The sequence below is a fragment of the Trachinotus anak genome, unplaced genomic scaffold, assembly GCF_046630095.1.
Source record: "Trachinotus anak isolate AG129_WGS33_773 ecotype Australia unplaced genomic scaffold, CSIRO_AGI_Tana_v1 ptg000002l, whole genome shotgun sequence".
In the NCBI taxonomy this organism is placed as follows: Eukaryota; Metazoa; Chordata; class Actinopteri; order Carangiformes; family Carangidae; genus Trachinotus; species Trachinotus anak.
In genome coordinates this window covers 20,841,021-20,861,865 of record NW_027273853.1, presented here as the reverse complement: position 1 = coordinate 20,861,865, position 20,845 = coordinate 20,841,021, and the positions used below count along the sequence as shown (strand labels likewise).

The window sequence follows — 20,845 nt, the reverse complement described above, 5'->3', positions numbered from 1 at the left end:
AATAGAAGCCATGTTCTAAGTTTGGTGCTCACTGAGAAATGAAAAGAGTGTATCCCTTCATTTGATTAGGGGAGATATACTGTGTACAAAGTTTTTGCCTGGATTAAGAAGGAAAGCTCAGTGAATATCCAAAACAGAAATGGATTTTTCCTCTGGGGAGCAGTCATCTGTTTTACACATTCCATGTCAGTGTTCTTACATATTTTGATATTTATCATGTACAAGTGAAAATGTTGGCCTGATGGTGGTGCTGCAGCTTTCTATTGTTGAGCTGTTGGTCATTATGCCTCGCTCACACACACATCCTTCATCACGCCGGACAGCTGACACTGATCACATGACCTTCATTAGAACAAAACACACAGAGCAGTAGGAGAGGCCCTGGGGTCACCACTAACACATTACAGCTGTCATCGCCCTTCATCAGTTAAACATGATTAATTGATCCATGTTTTTTTTTTTTGAGTAGCCAAGAAGCAAATGAGACTCAGTCTGAAGCTCATTAATTGAAATATTGCTTCACATGATTGTTACATGTACTATAAATCTTCCATATTAGAATTAATATCTTGATGAACTAAATGCCTCTAATCACTGGGCCTTTGTAGCCACACTCCTAATAATAAACAGACAATAACATCATCCAAAGTACCCACAGTCATTGTTAAAATAATGTTGGTGTGTCAGTGTCAGGTATTGGAAAATACTGTGATTATAAACCAACAAATACAGGAGTTTCATATTTTGGCAAGACTCCCCAAATTTATTTTTTATTTTTATTTTTTCAAAAGATTTCAAATCGATATATGTGCCGAGTGGGACATTTCGCAGTTGAAAAATAAACTTGTCAGTGCTCTCTGGTGGACAACCTAAGTAATGGTGATACTGTTAGACCAGTCATTTTGATATTTCTGCACTGCAATTAGTTGTTATTTATCAGCTGACATGTAGTGTATGCTGCTCACATACCAATATTTCTGCAATAAGCTAATATTGACCGATTATTAGTATAATTCTGATTGTGACCTTCTCTTTTGTCAATATCACCGTATTACTGCTTATTACTACTTACAGAAGCCATTCACCCCCTCACTACTCACCATAATCCATCAGGAACAGTTCACAATTGTGTGATTATCTTTAAGACCAAACACTCTCAACCTTTTCCCTGTTTGGACTGCGATTTGAAGGCTCCAGTATAAATAGACAGACACCTAACGCACATATTCGACTGTATACACAGTGATATCAACATGTTGTGTTACCACTGCTTGTGACACCCTCTCCCATGCTGAAACAATGAGCGTGGTGAAAGGACCTGGGCCTGCTGGTGTTCCCAGCCTTTTCCTTCCTGCCAATGAGAATGAAAGCAGAATGCCTCACACTGTTTCCTCTCCTCTGCTATTAAATAAGGGTGACTCACCCTCGATCACCACCCTAAGAAAGGTGCACAGTTGAAGGGTGGCAATGTAACCAACACACGCACGCACACACACATGTACACTGGCGTACTACGCTGCATAAAGACACACACACACAACTCAAATGCAGTTGGGTAATGGGCCACTGGGGATGTTGCCAAAAGGCCAGAGTGGTTGGAAGAGGGTCTTAAGAGGGGGAAATGGTTCCCAGGGCTCTGAGAACAAAACTGTCTTTTTTTCCAGCATGGTGGATTTAAATGCTCCCTCACACTCGCAGCAGACTGGTCCACATGGAGGCCAATGCTGCAGCTCAGTGAATCAACACAAGCCCTCCAAGTTTGTTCACTGTAGATGACAAGAAATACTGCAGCAAATGCCTTTATCAAACATTCATTCTGGTTAAGCACTGACTGCTGACAAGACCTAATAAAAACTAAGAATTACAGATACTGCAGAGAGGAGGAACCCTTTTAAGATAATTTGCTCTTGTTTTGTGCATTCCTGGCACTTCCATTAAACCACATGGTCAGAGGAAACAGCAAAACACCAGCAGAATGAAAAATAAATGGTCTATGTGGGAGAGCAGCCAGATGATGATAGCATTAGAAAATGGATCCTGCTCGCTGGTAGAAAATACAGATTAGCTGAGATCCAGTCAAACGAGGATAACAGAGCAGCAGGGATGGAACAAGTAGGGGAATGTCAAGATGAGTCACAGCTGATGTTTACAAAAGGATGGGCAGAAAAAAAAACATTTGTTCAGTCATTAATACTTTTCATCATTTAACATTAACTTAAAATAAAATATGGAGTCTCCAAATCTTACCATAACAGCAGAGCAGACAGATCTTTGAGTTTTTACCTTTCCGGCTCCAAAACCAGTATTTGCGCCGTCGTTTCATTGTCAGTCCAGTGTCTTATATTTTGTAAAAGACAACAGAAAAAAAAAAAAAAGGAATACCAACCCAAGATCTCCTCCTAACATATATATTCAACTACTGACAGTGTTCATCCGCACTGTGTTGTCCAGGCTGTAAGGATCACCTACCAGAGGCAAAATGTCTCACACGGGACCTCCTGTAACCAGCAGCCGGGCAGTCCATGCTGCGTCCAAGCTGGTGGGCAGAGTGTGGTGGAAACAGTGGAGAGAGAAACTGAGGTGTATGCGAAGATGAGGTCAAGAAAAAAGAACTAACAACTAGTGCTAAAGTTTCACTTTCTTCATGCAAACGGTGGCTTTGAACACACATCTGTTTAGTCCTTTCTCCCCTTCCTTCCTCCACCTCAGCCTGTGAACAAAGAGGTAGATGAGACCCCCCCCCGACAGCTGTACTATGCTCTGCTGCACAAGAGAAGAGAGACAGCACTGAAGAGAAAGACGAGTCTTCCAACCATCAACACCTCCACATCTTTATGTCCTCTTGCAAATGGGATGTCCACAATTTCGCAAAGGTGAAAAAAAAAAGGTTGGTTTATGTAACAGCTCCATATGTTCCTCTCTGTGAAGTTACTTCCTCTTCATTTAGCTTGTAAGGTAAAATAAAGTACAGTAGCTTTCTTAGAAGAACCTCACACACTAACAATGCCAGTAAGGAGGGGGAAACGACACACACTGCAGTCAGGAAGCCCAAGCTGGTGCATGGAAAGAAAAACAGTGTTTCCTGCCAAAAAAAAAAAAAACTGTACAGGACAAACTGGGATTCAGACTGACAGCATTTATGATTTCTCCTGAGTTAGCGAATCAAACCCAGCTCATAAGGTTTGGAGGTAAAATAAAAATAGATTCAGAGTCAATTAAAGATCCCATCAGAGAACAATCTGGCCTTTAATACTGTGTGACGCATAAAGGTGTACACGCACAAACACGGGGTTACCAATACGTGGTGTGAGGAAACTTTATTTTTAACACCCCTCCCCCCCATTTTTGTTCTAGAGAAATTTGACACATTTCTTAACAAACAGTCTAAAAGTAGCTCATTGTTAGCTTCCTCTCTCCACCTCATTGTTTTTCCTGTAGGCATCTGTGAGAAATGTCCCCCCCGTCTTACCAGAATCATGATAATAGTGTGTTTGTGTGTGTGTGTGTGTGTGTGTGTGTGTGTGTGTGTGTGTTTGTGTGTGTGTGTGTGTGTGTGTATGTGTGTGTGTGTGTGTGTTTGTGTGTACTCAAGAGTCAAAATGAAATGGTTAAAGAGCAAAAGTATAATAATCTGCTCTCATGTGGGAGGAACTCTTGGTTTTGTTTAGACAGTTTGACAACATGAGAAACATAGTGATTACTTTCCTAATTGATAAGGGAGCAGCTGCACAGTATCGTGCCAGGCTGTAATGTAAGCGGATGGCTGCTTTGCCGTAGAGGAGTACTTCACTCTGTGTGCGTCCTCATCACACACTGAGCACCTTGGTCCAGCTGCAGGTTGGTGTGTGACACATATCTGAGCATTTACCTCCACCTACTGGCGCATCTGAAAACGTCAACCTGTTTTTGTGTGGCGTGAGCATGTGTGTGCAACTGCTGAGCGATATTACAAGACACACACACATGTATTAGCCACTACCAGCCCAGGAAGTGTGCAGTCCACACCCGCTGAGACTTTCAAGTGAGCAAAACAATAACTTCCTCCACACCTTCATGCACAGCCACGTCCAGTCTGAGATATCTCTGCTAGACACTGAGTCAACTCAGGGGAGAGATTCAAATAAGGAAATGAAGTAACTCTGCATTCCTTGGTGCAATAAGAAATTGAACAAAAATTAACAGCCATTCATGTGAGGTGCTCAGTTATTTTTTTATGACCTTTGAACTGAATAATTATGCAAAACACAATAACTGATAAAGTGATAAAATACAAGTGAAGACTGAGAGCTTCAACTGTAACATATTGATAGCCTCTATCAGGACGAGACTCCCTAATGAAATGGATGTCGTTTCCTCTGTGAAGCACTTTGAACTGCCCTGTATATGAATGACGCCATATAAATAAGCCCGCCTTGCCTTGCCTTATCACAGTCTCATGACCTGATCAATGTACAGGGAACAAAGACAAAGCAGGACATTGTAGGAACACAAAGATAACACCAGGATCAACAAAAATTGAATTCCTGAGCCACAATTAAACACAGAATAAAAAAATAAATCTTAAATCTGAATGCAATTCTGTATTAAAAGCTGCAAACACAAGTGATTAATTACACCATACAAAGTCAAATGTGTAAAAAAAACAAAAAACAAAACAAGAAGCAAACTGCTTTTTACACATCCAGCAGCGACTGAGCCACATAAGCATTTACAGTCATAATGGAGTGGTGTTTCCAGTCACCAATGAACGTAGGTCCAATATTCATTATCATTTTACCTCAGGTTTGGTCCCTACCAACTCCTCTGGAAAATATCTGACTCTGTAGCTGCTCAGTGCTTCACTTTCTCCACCAGCTAGAGATTGGCTCATAAAACCAAAACAATGAGTTGAAAGATGCTAAAACGCACTACACAGCTGAAGGGAACTGAAAAGCTGGGTAATAATTCATCACTAAAAGCGACACCAAGCAACTTCCCCTGTTGAATATAAATATATTGATTAGTGGCATCATTGACATAATTTGTTTTTTCTGTGAGATTCATAATATACAGCACAAACAGTTTATAGAATAATGAAAACTAAGTTTCTCAGCATGGTGTCTGTTCTAAGAGGATGAGACTTTCCTGTCATGGCTTATTTACAAGACCACAACTTTGATATAACCACAAAGCAGAGGGAAAGAAAATTATTTCTAATTGACCTTTTAGAATTCAAATACCAAACACACACAAAAGTGTACAGCAATACACAGCATATAAAAAGAAGTCATCCCTAAGCCATCATGAACTGAGCCGCACAAGGAAAGCACTATTGCCTGAAGTGAGCTGAAACCAGTAGAGGACAGTGAGAAGGTTCAGTTGGGGCTGAATGGGCATCAGTATAGCAAAACAATACCAACAACAGTAGGCTAGCGGGCCACACAGCTTCTGATTCATACAGTCCCACTGCTGCTGTCTTCGCACACAGAAAACAAACAGCTCCTTTGTTGAAGACTGACACAGCTGTCCTCACCATCTACAAGCAACACCATCTCAGACTGACATGACCCCAAGCTGTTTGGACTTAAAACACTAAATACATTTCATTCTACACGTGACTTATAATAAGATAAGGTACTTAGCCTGTGGGATGTTTTGTGTATAAAGCAATAGGGGAGATTTTATCCAGAGAAAGCTAATTGTTTCTGCTTACTGCAAACCTGTCATCACACATGAGAGGCAGGCACTGTTGTGTTGATAATTAGATTTCACATGTGTGTAAATGCAACTCTGTTACACAAGAGCTATAACAGGATAACAGTGTAATATGTTAGAAATGTACATTCAAAGATGACCCACCATGAAAGGATATGAGACTGACGCACACGTAACCATTTGTCCAAGAAGACGAGATCAAAACAGACAGAAATGGTAATAAAGCACTTTTTTTCAGCAAAAAATAATGGACTTCAAATGTGGCCTACAAGCCAATTTTAAACCGATGCAGTGACCTAGAAATATGAAGTCAAAATGACAGTGCATCATTATAAGTCTGATCCCTGGTCCAAGAAAAGCAGGATCAGCCAGGCATAATAAAAACACTGGATCATTAAGAGTCATAATGAACCAAGTCAAGAAGGAATTACTGTCTAACTGTATCAGGGACAATGAAGTTATACTTATTAGTTTTATTAGGTGCTTTGTAGAATCAACCACGGTTCAAGAACAGGCTAGTTTTACATTTACAGAAACAGCATGACATATGTTTACAGTGGCTCCGTAATGAAACAGTGAGACTAGAACTAGAAAGACGGAGGCTGTTCATCTATGAGAGAAAAACACAGATCTGCAATACTGGCGGCAGCTATGGTGATAAAACTATATGAATTTGACACAGTATTGCTGACACACAGTGATTCACTTACAGATAATATCTCTGGGTATTCTTGTATTTACCTCACTTCCTGACTCACAGCTAATCACCCGCAGACGTGAGTGACTGGGCCGGAGAGCTGACAGACACATTTGCGCCTTGTTAGCTGAAGCCACCTTTTCTGATCATAACAGTGGCACCTTCAACCACAGACCAAAGTTCATATTAAACTGCAACAGTACAGTAATCCTTAGCTGCATGTTTGCACAAGCACCCTACAGATTTGCAAGATAAGAGTAAGTCATGCAAGTGCCTCCTATCTACTGTGTTCGTATCCAGACAGACAGTGTTTGTATTTGGAGACTTATAGACAGACTGGTCCGATTAAAGCCTGGGTAAACTTTAAGTTACAGGCTAAGATCCATCTGAGAACCTGGACAGAGACAGATCCCAAGGCTGTTTTCGATCACATTTAAAAACCAAGGCTGAAATACAAAATGCAAGGGTACACGTTCCTTGATGGGAGATGAGAGTTGAAAGTTTTTGGACTTCCTACAGAAGTGCTCAACAGAATGAAGGAAAAAAAAGTGCCCTCAAGCATGGAGATGGTTACACAACAGGCTGGGGCTTGCCTCTGAAACCTTCATACCTGCTGAGCAGCCAGTAAGTCACCATTGGTGTGTAAACAAGGGCTTTCATGTAGGTGTGTAGGTGTGTTACAGCCTGGTCATTCCATGCTTTCTCAACCAGACTGCCGATAACAAATGATGGCTAATACAAGACAGCCAACAAGTCATAGCACTGAGTCACCATGAGGCCAGGTAAAGCGTTACAGCCAGAAATAATTCCTCAGACTTGTAGGTTTCCTGTCAGGTGGATCTCCAGGGGAGTGCACAAAAATTTGTTTTCAAAAACAGCCCGTGCAATATGTAACAAATGGGCTTGATCATTATCATAGTCATAAGGACTACCTTGCAGTACCCCTGGGACAGTACACCTCTTTCTCCCAGCATTCCTTGAAAACCTCACCTGCCTCTTCTGGCTCCTCAGTTTCCAGACTCCGCGGTTTCCTGCGAAAGGCGACTCTGTTAAATCCGTCCATTCTTCTATGAGAAACCGAACGCTCCAGCATCGAGACGTGTTGGTAAGACGCGTTCAAAAACGATCAGAAGCAAACTCTAAAAGTTGAAGAAACGCGGCCCGCTGCTTGCAACAATCTCAGCACCGCGCCAAGCTGCGCGGCGGCAGCGCGTAAACGCCCGCGGGGAAAAAGACATGTGAACTGCCTGTGCAGGTAAATAAGTAACGTCAAAGTAGTGAAGACACGTCAGATTCCGGTAAACAGCTGTATACATGTGACAGCTGAGTCCGCTTCATCCACTAGTCCCCCCTGCAATGTCACCTTGCTGGGGGGGTGTTTCCCTCGCCACTCCCCTCTCTCCCCCCACATGCTTACGAGTGGTGCAGACCTCCTCATTGTTCTGTCCTCACTGTCTCCTCACTGTTGGCCACGGTGCCACACACACATACACTCAATAACACATGATAGTAACCCAGTTTTACAGTTCCCCAAAGTCAGTATTTAATTCTCAAAATGTAGTAGGTATTAAACTATACTCTGTTAATAATTTATTATTCATTTTGTTATCATTATTAATGTTGTCGTTAATAAGCTAGTGGAGTAGAAGGATGAAGTAGCCTTAAATCAAAATACTCAAGTAAAGTAAAGGTGGGCTACATTAAAATTACATGTAGGCCTACTCCTGTAAATGTTGCATACTTAGTTACATTCCACCACTGAATATTTAAAAATCTGTCTTAAAAAGTCTTAAATATGACAAATTCAGTCTCAGACTGATGAGATAGTGAGTCTTAATTATATTATCTTTTCCTTATTGGAAACTACATTAGTCATGAGATAATTTATCAAATTTGCTGCATATTAACACACATGTAAGTCACATATATATATCTATATCTATATACAAGGTATAAAAACATGTTTATATATATATATATATATATATATATATATATATATATATATAATTTTTTTATACCTGTGTGTGTATGTGTGTGTGTGTGTGAGTGTATACACACATGTATACACACATGTAAGTCACATATATATATCTATATATATATATGAGGTATAAAAACATGTTTATATATATATCATGTTTTTATTACTTATATATATATATATATATATATATATGTGACTTACATGTGTGTATACATGTGTGTATACATTCACACACACACACACATACACACACACAAACACACACACACACACATATATATAGACATATTAGGCATAAAACATAAAAATGGGTTTGCTGTGTCACATGTACTGCTCATTCAGTTTCAATGTGACTAAAATATCATCAAGTCATAAAATTATGGTTTTTAATATTATTATTTTTTAAAACAACATATTACATTGGCCATTTGATTAGAAAAATCATTTAAAAAGAAGAGTTTGTGTATGTTCCTTAAATGATCCAAATGGTCCACCCTGTCGTATTGAGGAGTCTGCCCCTTTAAGAAAAGGCCATCCATCCATCTAGTGGGGGCAACAGTTTTTTCTCTCTTGCTCTGCCCAAGCTTAACATGTCCACCCTGGCATAAAATATGTGATTAAAATACAATATTTTCAAAATATGTAAGTTTAAGTATATCAAATTTTCTTCAACAACCAGACTAGCTAGTGGCAATTTGTTGCCCACTGATATGCTAACTGAAGCTGAAAATGTCCACCCTATTGTCCCAAAATGTCCAGCCTGTCTGCAACTTTAATTAATTAATTAATTTATAGTTTGAAAGCAAACAAATAAACCTGTTTAGAAAAGGGACATCATACCTTTCAGAAAATGTAGGCTATGTTTTATTTTAATATTGTATTGAAAAATTATTTAACAGTAATGTCCCTGACAGGGTGCTGTTTATAATGATACATAAAGGGAATGGGAAATTGAGATCAAAATGTATGCGTATTGTGAGGGTTAAAAGGTACTTTATGGTGATCTTGGCCCAGTTATACAATACTAAGAAAAAAATCTTATAATTTGGGATTTAGATACACAGTCCAATAGTGAGAGGCATACATCTTAAAAAATGTGAACTCACCATATGCAATAATGCAATTGATAGCTGAGACTGAAATCAATTTAATACAAATGTCTAGCCATTTTCATTTGCTTCTATTGTGACAGAGAGCTTTACCAGGACTTAACATATTTACAATACACTCTGTACCAAAACACACTGACGGCCTTCTTCCTATCAGATGAGCTGAGCTTCTCTGCTGATGTATCCGCCCCTGTCTCAAATCATTGCTCAAATTACCTCATCCAGTCTGCAACAAATTCATCTGCTGTGTGTGTATGTGTGTTGTCTGCATGGATACATGGATAATTTATGAATAATAGAGATTCAGACACAAACACAAAGTCACATACAAATCCAAGGACAGATCTTTAATTTACTTGTGAAACCAATTAAACACAGTTTTAAATGGAGGAGAAACTGTAAAACCCACTGTAGTACAGCATATAGCTATCATTCCTTTTAAACCTTTTATTTTTTTTTCTCCATTGGATTAGTCTCTCTCCATCCACTGCTATATTGTGCAAACAAACCAAGAGAGTTAGCTCACCAATGAGCCTGCATGGGTTCAGAAGCTACTTTTGGACCACGAATATTTTCATCACTCTGTAGTTGCAAAAGTAACAATGTACACTGTTAACAAAGACAAATCCAACAAATGTACACACACAGAGAACATAAAGAGTCCACTCATTCTCCGCAGTTGTAACAGGAAATGTCTGTCATTACATTACGATACTGGCTATGTATGTATGTTTTAGTCTATTTGTTTCATATCCGTGTGGCAGAAGTATGTGTTCAGTGCAGTGAGGACAACACCGACATTAAAGACGTTATGAGGGCATAACAATAGAGAGAGGGGACTTCAATTATGCAACAAATGTCACAAAATACATCCATCTCAGTCACACTTAGCCCAACTCCTCTGTGATCAAAACTGTTTCGAAAAGAAACAACATCTCGATTGTGTCAAAGGGAAGTGACAGTAGTGCTGTAACTGTGCCCCCAGTGTTTTAAGAAAGTTGGGGACACTCTTGTTGTCTATACATCTTGTCAACCTGCTGGTTAGTTCATTGTGACAGAAATGGTTGAAGGATTACGTAAATCTTATCCAGATCTGTCTACGACCGGTGCTACTGTATTGCTATAATGCATACTGCATAATTGTGCTTGGACAGTACTGCTTACTGTTTGGACAAAGCATGTGGAGACAGCTCAACAAGGAGATGCTACGATGACAGTCAAGGGTAGCTTCGATTGTCAATTGATTGACAATTCTATCATTGTCATGGTATGGGAAATAATAACAGCTGATATGGGAAATAATAACAGGTGATAAAGGTTTTAACACTTTTCTGGAGTCGTGACAAACAGAGAAAAAGCTCACAGAGAATACTTTGTGGTGATGAAGTTGACGGTAACTCAACAAGAGGCACACCATTGGGGAATCCTCAGTTCATAGCTAATGTTAAAAAGCAAGAGGTCAGATCACTCCATGGTCACCTACACCTGTGCAATTCAAAAGGCAAACCCAGGCCAACAGCCCTAGTCCTGATCTCAAACTTCCTCTCATCTATCTCAGTCTCTAAAGAGATCCGAGCTATGTAACAGACAGAGCCACGTCACCAGAGTCTGCTGTAAAAATAAATAAAAATAAAAGGAGGTACAAAATAGTCTTTATGCACATGATTTGCAAAACAAAAGCTGTATAAAAAAACACAGGCATTCCAAGAAAGACTAGTGGCATTAGAAAGGTAGTTGAAATCCACCCATCACCACCACAAGAAACAATTTTCTTAAAAATGCTTACCTTCATTAGTCTGTTTGCAATGTCAAACCCAATGTACTCTCACACCACTATGTAAAAATGGCATATACTGTATATTTTTTTATTATTGTACTGACAAAATCTAACATCTTAATTGCAGTATAATAAGGTTAGGCAAGTTTTAAACCTGCTCATTAGACCAGTAAGAACATTTGCAATGAGGAAATTCTGTTTTTGGTTGCATACAGTCGTCTGTGATCACTGAAGTCTTCACCACACGCAGTAAAACACATCTTGATTTCCATCCTGAAAAATGACCAACAAACACAGAAATAACACATTCCAGTAATAAATATATCAGAAACTTGTCACAAATCAATATGTAAATAAATAATCAATAAATTATAAATAAATACTGGTGGGAAAAAGGTAAGAGATTCCCCTTGATTTGTCACTCTGGCATTTGTGCCTCAGTCCAGTCTTTTCCAGGACAGGATGTCACTTCCAGAGAAGATGAGAGCGCTCTGCTCTTCTTCTGCGACCAAGGTAACCAAGAATCCTGCCAGGGGCTGGGCCATGTAGTGCTTGGGGTTGGGGGGGTGGGAATCCACTAAGCACCAGGTTGGACTGTGGGGTTGGGGGAACCCCCTTACAGAGTGTCTCTGTCTCTGCATGACTCCTACCAGACCCAGGCCAGGGTCTGGGCTGGAGCAGTGAGGTTAGGTGCTGGGGGGGTTGGGTTGGTGGACCAGACAGTTACGAGGGTCGCAGGGAGAGAGAAGGCTACTTCTGCGGGACAGGACTGCATGGTGATCCTGGAGGTCTGCCACAAATTTAGGACTACAAGAATGAAGAGACACAGGAGAAAAGAATAAATAAGACTGTGTGAAAAATATATTTCCAGGGCTGTAGAAGAGGGGAAACAGTGGTTAGAAAAACAAGGTTACACCAAATAAACAAAAAAGCAACATATGATAAAGGCCAAAAGACTGGTGTGGTTTAAAGGAAAAATGTGACATTTTGGGAAAAAACATCATTTGCTTTCATGCCAACATTTAGATGAGAAGATTAATACTACTCATGTCTGTATAGTAAATATGTTGCCACCTGCAGCCAGTTAGCTTAGCTTAGCACAAAGACCTGAAACAGCTAGCCAATAACTTGTTGTTTTACACTTTTTTTCCGTTTTGTACAGATTAAACAAAAAAGACATAACCTGTTAAACAGTGAACCTTAGAACTTAAACATATCTCCCAAAAAGCCAAAGTATACCTTTAAAACCACCCCAGATACAAGGGAAGGGCTGCTCATACTTCAGGACAAAGTATTTGGTGAATACATCGACAGAACAAAACAGGGTTAGAGAGAAAGGCTAACCAGCACAACACCTGAACCAATCACAGCCTCGGATGTCAGCAGTTTCCTAGTTGCCTTGTATGAATGTTTTAAGTTCATAAAATAAAGATGGACACAGTTTGTTTTCCAGTCTGTTGGTGAACTCAAACATTAGCCAAACATTAGCCTACTAGTTAGTGACTGAAGTGCTTAGGCTAACAGAAGTCCTTCACAGTGGGCAGCTTGTCAAACACATATAACATGTAACTAATGATGCTACTTATAGCTACTGGCTAACTTGTATGTGACACTTCCATTGACACTGGTATTAATCACACCTGTGCTTTCCAGCTATGGAAAGTCGAAATGTCTACTGAGCATTGGTGGGAGACATTCACAGAAGTTTTACTTACATAACAGCAATACCACCGTGGAAATTTACTCCATTACAAGTAAGACTCCTGCAATTTGACTTCAGTAAAAATACATAAGTATTTGCATCACATATCCATCTATACAATCAAGTAAAAGTATTCATTACGCAGAACGGCTGCATTCCGAATAAGATTATATAGCTGGACTATAATTATCTGTGAATTTATGTGTATGTCACAAATTTTGCTGTTGCTAAAGATGGAATTATTATTATTATTGTTGAATTCTAATTTCTTTAAATGCTGCTGGGCAGCTTAATCTACAATAATATGGGATTATTTAATATCATGATTTTGACTTGAAAGTAGGAATATGAGTGTTGACATTAAATAGAGTAATAGCATGTATATAAAACTGCCATAAAACTGCCATGCAAAACTGCACATGCAAAGTGAAGAAAGCCCTCGCCCAGTGAGAAGTGTTATATTATGCAATATAAGGGTTTCAGCCATAACCCATTCATAACTTATCTTATACATATGCAGATGTGCCACTATAAAAAGATGTGAAGAAAATCTATATCTACATATAGAGTGATGTGTAACAGGCTACAACTACGATTTTGTGGCATGTACAAGATAGATAGATAGATAGATGGATGGATGGATGGATGGATGGATGGATAGATAGATAGATAGATAGATAGATAGATAGATAGATAGATAGATAGATAGATAGATAGATTGATGGATTGATGGATGGATGGATGGATGGATGATGGATAGATAGATAGATAGATAGATAGATAGATAGATAGATAGATAGATAGATAGATAGATAGACAGATAGAGGTTGGTTATCCTACTACTAGCAGGTTCTCCAGCTTGTTACCTGCGGGCTAGGGAGGCTCTCCCTCGCCTTAGTTGTGGGGAGTGTGACGGTACTGAGGCAGCAGGCTGCTGACAATCTACAAGAGACTGATAAATTAGACAGATATACAGAGTGGTGACACTCAGGGTTAGACAATAGAACAGAGAAAACAGGGAGGACAGGACAGGGGAAGGCCTTGTCAGAGACAAAGAGACTGACTGGTTGCCCATAATGTAGCAACAGGCTGATCCTCATCTGTAAACATTTGTTCTGATGGCACAGCTAAACCATGGGGCTAGTTGTCATTTCACATAATAACTGTGATGATCTTCCTTTTGTATTTTTGCTTGGCTTGGTTTCTCTTGAGCGAGAAACTTGATTTCTTCTGGAAATCAGTGTTTCACTTTGTAGAGAGAAAAGACAGAACAAGAAGAGCAAGATGAGAAAAAGATCATAAGAGTGAAATACTTGGAGTCAGACTGAGTATAACCTGACTGCTTCTACAACATGTCACTTGTGTGACTGTAACTAATAATGTAGCAATAATGCAAACCAGTCTCATCTGACCACACTGATAGGAACAGTCTCTGCACAGCTACACAATCAGCACTAGAGGTGGACAACACAAAGCACCGTAGGAGTCAGAAACATGGACACATTTACACACACAGAGACACACACACACAAACACCAATATTGTATTGATTTGTAAAGCACAAAAGGAGAAGGATAAACACTTGGGACTAATGCTGAACAATCCATTCCTGCTCAACTCCACAACACCTGCTCCTCGTTTCCACTATCTTTTCAAACTTCACAAGTCAAGGTTGTCAGTTCCACTTAAAAGCTGTTGCTGTAGGTTATTAGAGAGCACATGAAGGATGTCTTGTTCTGTAAATGTTTAATGTGTTTTATTAATGACAATAGATTATCTGAGGTGGGATAAGCGAGGAAGAAAGTCCAACAGCATTTGACAGGAAAGAGAATGGAAATGTGTTCAGACACTTCCATCTAGTGGTAAGAATTGGCAACAATGTAAGAGTGGTTTGTCAGGGAATTGGTCATCGGTGTGGGTGTAGATGGATTTAGTCTTTTGTTTTTTTATACTACATGCAGGGTAGGAGACGAAAAATCAAAGAGGAGGTTGAGGCACAGAGAGGAGGTGTGACTGGTTTCCATACTACCGGTACTCACTATACAACACATTAACCATGTAACACACTCTAATCCTGTCAAATGCTTCCTGACAGAACTTTAGATGTGACAAAATAAGGCATGCAAAGATGAACAGGAGGAAATATCATTTTACAACACAATAACTGAGAAATAATATCATAGGCTTAATAAAATAGGTTAATAAACATTTTAATAAAAATATAAAGACAAATTCTAACATGTAATGTACTGAGTCTGCCACAGGGAGGTGCTGTGAGTCACTGTATGTTGACAGAGATGCTGCAACCATTCCCAGTACTGTGGGAGAGTGATGCATGATGTAATATGTTATGGTAGCTGGTAGAAAATGTCAAATTTGTAATGGTGTTCATCATTAAATTCTATGCTGACCAACTTTCAGTCAACCTTTACAATAGCAAATACTTTGTGGATGGAGATTGCTGTCATGGGCTCCTTCTTCCTGAGTGTTGCTGCATGTTCAAACCATAGACATATGAAACCAATTTTTCCTCCTCTCTGTATCCCACCTAATTCCGAGGCTTCTGGGAACTGTGTACACAGTGGATACTAGTGTACAGATGATGATGAATCATCGCCTTCGACGAAGGTGAGGAGATACTGAGGCGGGGCTAACAGTGCTGGGCTTGTGTGATGGGGAGAGTTGATCTATGTTTTGTCTTGAATAAATGAGTCGTTTGAACTCTAAGGTTAGCCACTCAGGGTCTATCATGATGGGCTGGCTGTCCAGCGACAAACTGGAGTACTTAAAGTCAGGTAGAGTTGAAGCTGAGGTCTGGATTGTTTCAGAAAGTGTGTCTGGAATCCACGCAGACATGGACGGACAGGTGGGAGGATTACCGAGGGTCAGGGAGGTGTTTAGGGTGGGGGTGGTGATGATGGAGTGGCTGTACAGCCTGTTAGGGCTGGGTGGAGCCGTGACGGCGCCTCTGCGACTTACTTTGGGCGGGCTGCTTTTTATCTTGGGCACTTTAGCGCCACGGCCACGGTAGGTCTGCTCATGGTCAAACTCCAGATCCTCCAGGCGTTGGGTCAAGGCCAGTTTCTGCTGGATAGCCATACGGAGGAGGGAGTTCAGTGTCTTTTTCTCATCCTCTGCTGCTGCCAGCTGCCTCTGCATCTCATCCAGCTGGGTAACATACTCATCACACCTATGAAGAGAGAGAGGCAAAAGGACAGATGTCTGTCAAGAGATAATTTATTACCTGTATTAACACATCCTCTTTCCCTTTTTACACACATTTCTGCACCTTAGCAGCTCAACTTTTCCAGACCCTCTCTCACCTTGTGGCAAACATGGCCCTGAGAGATGAGAAGGTGGCAGCATCTTCTTTCAGAGCTTTAAGCTCGTTCCTCAGCTTCATCATGGTCTCTGTCACCATTGCCTTTTCATTCTCGTACTTGCTCTTCAAATTAGCCAGCGCAACCTCTGCTGTCTGCAAAGGAGGAGATTTGGATGTAACTCTTCAGTTTCCAATGAAAACACATCTTTTCATGATGCATTAAGAGCAAAGAAAAACCTTCACCTGTTTATTGGCCTTGAGCACCAGCCTGAGTGTGGCTATCTGCTCTCTCTTGGTACTGAGCAGGGACTTGAGCTTAAGAAGTTCCTCCATGCACGACTCCTTGTCCTTGTCAAGCATAGGCGCCAGCTCCCTGGCTGCAGCCCTCTGCCTGGACAGCTGCAGTGAGCGGTCAACAGCCCTCTGGAGGTGTTTGATCTGGTCTCTGATGATGGCGTTCAAGTTGTAGATATTCATGGGCTCCTTCCGCAGGTCCCCACCTGCCTCTGAGGGAAGTGGAGATGGGCAAGGAGAGATGCTGATGACTGGGGAGCCGGTGGGGTTGCGGGTGGGGCTGCTATGGCAGGATGAAGAGTCCACTGAAGAAGAGTTGGTTGTTGTTTCATTGTGATGGGCATCTTTGGATGGGGAGTCCATGGGACTGCGTGGGGACTCAGAGGAGCAAGCTGCAGATGCTGCAGCAAGGCGTCGCGCCAAGCGAGGTGAGAGCAAAGCCCGAGGATCGTCTGAGCCTTTCAGGCTGCCGCTGCGTGTGACCCGGCTCTGGCGGTAGTAGTCCAGCATGACGCGGTTGGGTGTCTCGTTGTTGCACAGACAGACGTGGTGATAGAGTTGTGCTAGTTCTTCACTGAAGGTTACCAGCTCATCCTGTGCTGCGTTCAGCATGCCCTGGCTTTCTGTGGCTGTGCTTGTGGCCACTCGGAGCTCTGCCTCCAGGCTCGCTGTCTTCTCCCGGCCCTCTCGACAGCTGCGCTCCAAATGAGTTACCTGTTTGAAAGAAATCATTTGGACAGCTAGGATGTTATAGGATGCAAAACCTATAGTGAGTGAGATTAATACGCTCCAATAAAAAAGATATTACAACTGATGCAGCAATAAAAACAAATCTACAAACCTGTTCATTCAGTGCCTGGACTCTGTCATCACTGTGGCTGTCTCCCTGCCCCTCCACAGCCTGGTTATACTTCTCCTTCAGGGCCTTAAGCTCTGCTTTCAGATCGATCACCTCTGTCACCGCCACCTTGTACTTACACTCCAGGATCTCAAACCCGTGGATATCAGGATCATGGTGACCATTGGCTGGTGGTGATACATCAGGCTTCTCACTTTCTTGTGGGTCATCAAGCTCTTTGTCTCCATTGAGACTTTTTATGGCATTGACGCGTTCGGTGAGGCGATGGACCCGTTCGTTCTGCTCGGTCAGGGCGCCCTGTGTGTGCTGCAGTTGGGTCTGTGACTCCTGCAGGTTCATGAGCAGCGCTGCCTTCTCACGCTCCACCTGTAGGACGGGCGGATACACACCAACATGAGAGTCAGACAAGACAAGAGCCTTTATTTTTTATCATTTACACATTACATCATTACATGTTGTGTCTTTCATTCACAATATTCACTGTATCTACATCGTTGTGTTCAATATAAATGCACCTATTCAATAATAAAATGAAGATCAAAACAGCTGCTAAAAAGAAGCCATAGCAAGACTCACTATGACCTGCCTGAACTCATTATTAGGCAGCAAATGAACAAACACAAAGGAATTGTATCATATGACCTGTGTTACTGACTTGTACAAAAGTGTGCAGTGACATATGGTTGCTGTTTAATTGCCTCTTGATGAGGGGAGTGAGCCGACTGTGCTTCCCCGGCTTTGAAAGGGTGACACTTTACTGATCCAACAACAGTGTCTATAGTGAGAAAGACAAAACTGATTTTGCTACATTCAGCTAGAAATTAGAAGCCCCGATGCTGCTGGCCGTTACGTCCTTTCCAGAATAATCAACTGGAAAGTGAAAATTGATTAAGGAGTAATTGTGTTTACAGAGAAAGGCACACTGCTAATATAGCAGCCACAAATCTAATTTTCTATCCCCAATGGGGCTCAGCCAGGGGAAAATGTATAGTAATGATTTAATTAGATTTTAGCATGAATCTCATTTATCTATGATTTCTATATCGTTTAACGTGTAACCCTCCTGTATCGTGTGCCTGTTTATGAATATTTGATGCACTCGGAGAAGCCAGTTCCTACACTATGTTATATAATCATTATATTTATAGTCTTTGTTTACGTGGGTGTAGCTTATCACAGTGCAAGCTTAGAAGTAATTGTGGTATAAATGTAAGTGTACAGTGGACAAACAGTTATTATTATTAACTATGACATTTTCCCTTCCTGTTGATGTCTCTATTTCTGTCCCCCTGTCTCTAAAGTGAAAGCAGAAGTAGTCAGTTTCTGTCTGGATCTGCTCCTCCTGCTTATCGGACGCTAATCACCCTGACAGGGCTCCCTATGGTCCACGCATATGTACACGCAGCTACTACTGGATTCTGTGTTCTGCTATGGCTTGGCTGTAGTTTTTATTACTCCATACTCCCACCTTTGTACATTTAAAAACATACATGATACGTGATATATGACATATGATATATGAAAAATGCTGCATCAAATGCACGTTTACAAATATTTCTGCTATATCTTGACAGGTGATGTGGGTCACTGACAAAAGAATGTCATTATTTTGGATTTCAGAGGAAAGTGTATTTTGTGCTATAATAATCTTTTGAAAACTAACATTCAGACCTTCAGTAAAGCCTGTGGTGTTATATGGCGTTTTTCCTGAGTTGCTCTTGTTTGCAAAATGTCATCACTTTGTCATTTCCTCGCTGTTACCATCGGCAAACAGTGACTGCTTTCATCAGTGGAGCAATGAACACTTACAAATGCACTGTGGGAGAGTGAGTCAGAATAGACATTTGCTTATGTGCTGTGAGTTTCTGGCTCTGTCCCTCAGCAGTAAACTATCTTAGATGGAGTGTCAATGGCAGATAGTAGCTCTACAAACAACCAAAGTGACGTTCAAGTGGCGTCACAACTGTCCTTGAAAATGAACAGATGCAAAAGGTCTGAGGAAAGAATATGTGGGAATTTACTCAGGCTTTTATGGGTAATTTAATTTACAGCCCTCCTTTAAGGCCCTTTCTTATTACCCACCTGTAGCAGCTGCTGTTTGAGCTTCTGGATCTCTGACAGGTTGAGTTCACTGAACAGGTCTGGCACAGGGTGCAGGACTTCCCCTTTCCGGCCCGGGCGGTACTCCCCATTCATCTTAGCCATCCCTGTGCCTGCATGGAGGTGACCGTTTTGGCACCGGTTGCTGTCCTCATTGTTGCCATTAGCAGCAGGGATGGTGCTGCCATTGGTGCCGTTGCTTCCGTTTGTCTCCTCTGGGAACTTGAGGCCCTCAACGCCAGTGACAGTCAGCGCCAGGTGGGCCCCTGCTCCATAGACGCTGTCACTCAGGCTGATGTGGTGGGCCAGTTCCTTTCTCAGGTTGTTCTTCTGCTCACGCTCACTCTTCAGGGCATCCAGGGCTTCTTCTAACTGACCCTCGGAGATTTCCTTTAGACGTAAAGCATCTTCAAGCTGGCTGTTGAGAAGAACAGTCTCCTCCTCTAGCACCTTGATTTCATGTTTTAGTCCCTCATATTCCACCTGGGGGGAAACAGAGATGACAGGAAAGGAGTAGAAAACTTTTCATTTAATTACTTAGATTCTAAAACATAAAGATGATGTTTGTTAATAATTGCGGGCCCAATGTAAGGCTAAAATAAAGGGGACATAAAGGCAATCAGGTTAAAAAAGCACATTTCAGACAGTGGACAATATTCAAACGCTGATTCAAATTTGAAACTAAAAAATGCAATTTGGATTAATGCATTTTCATTTAAATGTCATTTAAATTTTTACTTAAATAAAACCATAAGACACCAACATACATGGAAAATTACAATGCTATTGTATAATTCAATTTTCATTTTCAAGTTTATATTATCATTTTAATATAGTCCTCTTTAGACTTCCATGCGGAATACTGCTTTCATGTAATACTTAATCTAAAAATTGTATTTGGTTACAAAGCAGGTAAAAAAAATATTTTTTAATTCAGTTCAAAAAAACTGCAGCTTACTGTGACATAAGCCTTCCGGTAAGACCAGCAGAATTACATCACAAAACAGATTTTATGGTGCTATATGGCCTTAATCTACTGCAGCACAGAACGGGCACTAGAACTGACTACAAACAATACAGACACTGGATGACTCTGTGTAATTGGATAGGGGATCATGTAACCCCTTACGGCAAATAAAGGGTGATGACCAACTAGATGAGAGCACTGTTTGATCCAGTGAATACCAGAACTGACACTAAGACATAAAGAGGACCACTTAGTTTTTGAAGTGACTCTGGGAAATGGAGTGTGAGTCATTCAGGGGTTGGTTTGTCATCATTAAAAGAGATGACAGATCTTTATG

The 20,845-nt window shown here is 40.9% G+C and overlaps 2 protein-coding genes across 8 annotated transcripts in view; both read right to left on the bottom strand.

Moving 5' to 3' along the window:
* fgd4a (FYVE, RhoGEF and PH domain containing 4a) overlaps positions 1-7,719 on the bottom strand; it is a 49,567-nt gene extending 41,848 nt beyond the window's left edge. The window contains exon 1 of one of the 3 annotated variants that reach the window (XM_071505239.1): positions 7,382-7,719. In XM_071505239.1, the coding sequence (XP_071361340.1) occupies positions 7,382-7,484 (103 nt within the window). In that variant the 5' untranslated portion in view covers positions 7,485-7,719. Of the gene's footprint in view, positions 1-2,247; positions 2,422-2,469; positions 2,912-7,381 lie in introns of those variants that run through there. The other 2 variants (XM_071505230.1, XM_071505247.1) reach the window with 2 other exon arrangements.
* Positions 7,720-9,808: 2,089 nt separating this feature from the next.
* The window catches only part of bicd1a (bicaudal D homolog 1a), a 30,863-nt gene continuing 19,826 nt past the window's right edge, over positions 9,809-20,845 (bottom strand). Inside the window, exons 4-10 of one of the 5 annotated variants that reach the window (XM_071505183.1) lie at positions 19,524-20,024; positions 17,424-17,807; positions 16,532-17,296; positions 16,290-16,441; positions 15,946-16,156; positions 13,833-13,918; positions 9,809-12,071 (exon numbers count right to left, since the gene is read on the bottom strand). In XM_071505183.1, coding sequence (XP_071361284.1) covers positions 11,951-12,071; positions 13,833-13,918; positions 15,946-16,156; positions 16,290-16,441; positions 16,532-17,296; positions 17,424-17,807; positions 19,524-20,024 — 2,220 coding nt within the window. In that variant the 3' untranslated portion in view covers positions 9,809-11,950. The other 4 variants (XM_071505157.1, XM_071505165.1, XM_071505174.1 and 1 more) reach the window with 4 other exon arrangements.